The 4,106-nt window shown below is 45.0% G+C and overlaps 1 protein-coding gene across 1 annotated transcript in view; it reads left to right on the forward strand.

Moving 5' to 3' along the window:
* The window catches only part of LOC102675245, a gene marked incomplete at its 3' end in the record, with an annotated part of 30,587 nt that overhangs the window by 6,902 nt on the left and 19,579 nt on the right, over window positions 1–4,106 (forward strand). The window contains exons 4-7 of the mRNA XM_006621702.1: window positions 1,903–1,963; window positions 2,135–2,216; window positions 3,190–3,275; window positions 3,797–3,956. Coding sequence (XP_006621765.1) covers window positions 1,903–1,963; window positions 2,135–2,216; window positions 3,190–3,275; window positions 3,797–3,956 — 389 coding nt within the window. The remainder of the gene's footprint in view (window positions 1–1,902; window positions 1,964–2,134; window positions 2,217–3,189; window positions 3,276–3,796; window positions 3,957–4,106) is intronic.

Here is a 4,106-nt window from a genome sequence, read left to right on the forward strand (position 1 = left end):
ATCTACAAACGAAAAGAAGAAATTTCCACCTCTACCAGAGACACAGGTGTAAATGGCAGCACGGATGATGATTCACCTCGTGTTTATTCAGGAGGAAGAGAACAAAGAACGGCTCGATAAACGAGGAATACAGAAAAATTTTTGTCCTCGTAACGATATATCGCCGCTCGTTGGAAAACGATCCAAAGCTGTCTCGTCTATCTGAAGATGACGCGGCTCGCCCTTGAAAAATCGTCTGTCGGAACAGGAAAAGGGGGAGTTCGCACTTTCTCCGAATCCGTCGACTCGCGGCGGCGTTCAAGCACGTTCTGGCTTGGCGCCAAAAGCTAGTTGGAAAAAGGAAGGAGGAGGGGGAGAAGGAAGGGGAGGGATTGCTGCGAATTTTCTCCCGCCACGATATTTTCAACAACCGCGAATCGCACCGCTCGACTGACTCGCCTGACTCGAGATAACGACTCGTAACCCCCCCCCCCCCCCCTCCCCTTTCCTCGACAATGCTTCCCCGCGATTATCCTTCGACCCTCTCTTTTAAACTTTGTACGCAACCGAACGATTCGCTCTTCGAACAAAAATTTTCAGAGAGGATAACTGAGAAAAATATGATATAAACGAGACGAATAATCCGTTTCTTCGATTTTAATAATTTTCATTTAAAAAACAAAATTCTTTATGGACAATAAAAGGGAATGAAGATGAATTAATCATCGAATTAATTAAATTTCCTCCTTAAAGAGGAAACTCTTTTCCAAGATAAAATTCGCGTGTAATTTGGTGTGTGTGTATGTAATTTGGTGCGTGCGCGTGTGTGCGTGTGTGCGTGTGTGTGTGCGTGCATCGTGGTCGAATTTAATAGCCGCGATTCCATTATAAATGCCGGTTCGCTGGGTCGTGAAACGCCACGCGGAGAAAATAATGAAAATTCTGTTTTCGGGTCGACGAGTTGAAAATTCCGCTGTCCGATTAAGATTTAAAAAAAAAAAAAAAAAAAAAATCGTACGCGAATTTTCAGTATCGAGCGGGAGAAAGAAAAATGTTGGGCGAATCCGGTGGGTATGATCGTGACGCGAGGCGGTTCGAAGCGAGGGACGCGAGGCCGCGACACTACTCCTCCCGTCGATTTTTACCGGTCCGCTCTCTCGGCCCGTACCAATGCGCGGTTCCAAATATAAACCTCTTGGTTCGTAGGCTCGCGGTGCCATCCATTCCCGGCCCCGGTCGAGCGTTTATTTTCTATGGTTTCGGCGACACGCGCGCGAGAACCGTCGCCCTCCGCTTTCCGTTCCATCGTCTCGGCCAAGGATTTCGTTCGTTCCGTTTCGAGGGGAAAATTTGAGAAAGTGCGTCGCCGAGGAAGGAATCATGTTCGAAGCGAGGATAATTAATTCGTGAGAGGAAGAGAGAGAGAGAGAGAGAGAATAGTTAGAAGAATATGTCGAGATTGTTTCGAAGAATATTCCTGTGCGGATGCTCGTCCAACTCGAGGGGAATCGACGGGCAAAAGTTCGTGGTCGACGAGTCCGTGGTCGAGGATGGGCCAAAGTCGATTGAATTCTTGGCGAGCGACGAGCATCTGGACGAGGATATAGCGACGCACTTCGATTTGTCCACCATCAAGTTCATAGACGAGGAGGAGGAGGAGGAGGAGGAGGAGACGGATGACGATGAGGTGGCGGTGTTTGAAAATGGTATAACACTCTCCGCGGAAAGGATTAGATCCACTTAGTCCGCTAATTTATTACGATAGGATGAGGCAAATTAGATTTTGATTCCAAAGATTAAGACAAAGACGAGTGGATGTTGTTACAGTAGGAGAAAATAACAGAAAAGAAATTGGAAGTAGTATTAAAAAATGGAGAGGGAAGGTTATTCTCGCGACTAATCGCTTTTTGAAATTGTTGACAGTAGAGCTGGACGGGTTCAACGCTGGTCGGGTTCGAGAAGCTTGGGTCATCGCCGTCGAAAGGTAATTACACATTTGTAAAGAGCGATCAATAATTTCTAACGAAACAGAAATTCGTTGATTAATATTCAAATATATATATATATTCTTGCAACGCATTCTTTGTTCGGAATGTTGGCACTTTCCGCGACCTTCTAATTTTACGCGATTCATCCGGAGGATTTTTCGTTGCAGGCGTGCAAAGGAACGATTGCAGCGGCTGGCATCTCACTGGAGAATCCAACCGCGGGATATCCAAGCGATTCTGCACCAGCAGGTACAGTGGTTTCTACGATAATAAGTATTGAACGATAAAATATCGAATAACGATTGATATTAATTAAAAAACTACGTTTTTTTTTCTTTTTTTTTTTTTTTTGATCGAGGCTTTGGAATATAAGAAAGAGATAATGGCAACAAGAAATTCCGAAAAAGAGAGATTCCAACGATACGAAAAAAGAAAAAGGATAAGAATGTGGGAGATAATAGAAAAAAAAAGATATGGAAGGAAAGAGTGAAATTTGCAACGAGGTAATAGGAATATTTCCGCTAGGTAACGAATAAAACAAATAATTATGCGGGGATAGTTGGCAATTATACGGGAATGCCCTTTGCAATTCGAAGGAAGATTGTGTACAGGCCTTTCACCACACCGAAAGATACCTCCTCCTCGTTTTACGTAATAATCGCGAATAGAAACGTTGAAGTGTACGTTACCGACGACGAGAGAACAATACGATCGGAGTTGGTTCAATTGGACGGTTAACGCCGAGATAAAATATTCGAGCAATTAGTTCCTATTCCATCCGCGTATTCTATCGATATGGCGTTCCAGTCGGGGAGTACTATTATTCGAAGGATGCGCGAACGAATCGACAGAGAAATCGTCACGGAGATATTGCTTATAATATGTGGAATGCAAAGTAAACGAGCCGAGTGAACGGTTGCCACGATCATGCGCGGCCTTGGATAACGTGTCCATTCCACAGGTTGCGGTTCAAAAAAAATGATCGCCACGATTTTTCGCATCTTTCCTTCCCTCGTCTCATCTCTCTCGTCTCTCTTGTCGATCGAGCTTGTAACGAAGGAAGGAAAAAAGGGAAGAGAGAGGAAAAAAAAAAAAAAAGAGGGTATCGATCGGGAAACGTGGTCGGAATCTCTTTGTTTCCGGGAGAAAGAACGGTCGTCCGGTAGAGGCGAAGCCAGCTGATTGTTTGGTATCTGGTACGTGTGTGTGTGTGTGTGTGCAGATCAACGAGGCAGTCGCGTCGACGAGCGGGGACAGCGCGGGCAAAAATGTGACGGGCAACCAAATTACCGTGACGCTTGCCGACAAGTAAGTGGCATTTCGTTCTTCCCCGTTTCTCTTCCGTTATTTATTCCCTCGTCGATCGTTATTCCGCTCTATTCTTCCTTTTACGCGTTTTTCCAAACCCGCCTCCTCTTTGTGCATCATCCACATTTTCTTTTTTTTTTTTTACGAATTTCGATCATTTCCAATCGATCCATCCACGATCTTTCGAAATCGCGAACAACGGCGTTTTTTATTCGGGACGAAAGCTTAACGGTTTCCATTCGATTCGATTCGATTCGATTCGTTTCGTTTCGTTTCGTTTCGTTTCGTTTCGTTTCGATCGACACTGCGAAGTGCGTCGTCGATCACGTGAAAACGCGAAAAGTTGCCACGCGATGGGAAGTACAATTATACGAGAACCGGACGCGAGAAATAGCCGTGATTGATATCCCATCGCGATACCACTGCGCATACCGCGTCGTTTTTTTTTTTTTTTTTTCATTTACCTTAGACAGTCTCGTGGATTCCTGCAATATTTAAACCCAGTGTTTTCCCTGTCCCAGGGAGCCGAGCACGAATGTCTTCACCACCAAGCTCAGCAACGGTAGCATTCCTAAAGGGTTAGGGAAAGAAGCGAAGGAAATTCGAGGAGCGAAGGACGAAAGAACGGAGAAACAACAACAACAACAACAACAGAGCTCTTCCGAGGAGACGAAACTTTTGGTGAGTGGAACGTGTCCTTTCTAATTTGTGATCTGGAGAAAGAAATGATTTGATGGAGGAAAGAGTTAATTTTTTCCCAGAGAGAGAGGGAGAGAGAGAGAGGGAGGGGGAGAGAGAGAGAGAGAGAGAGAGAGAGAGAGAGAGAGAGAG

Source organism: Apis dorsata, unplaced genomic scaffold (genome assembly GCF_000469605.1).
Source record: "Apis dorsata unplaced genomic scaffold, Apis dorsata 1.3 scaffold_631, whole genome shotgun sequence".
Taxonomy (NCBI): domain Eukaryota; kingdom Metazoa; phylum Arthropoda; class Insecta; order Hymenoptera; family Apidae; genus Apis; species Apis dorsata.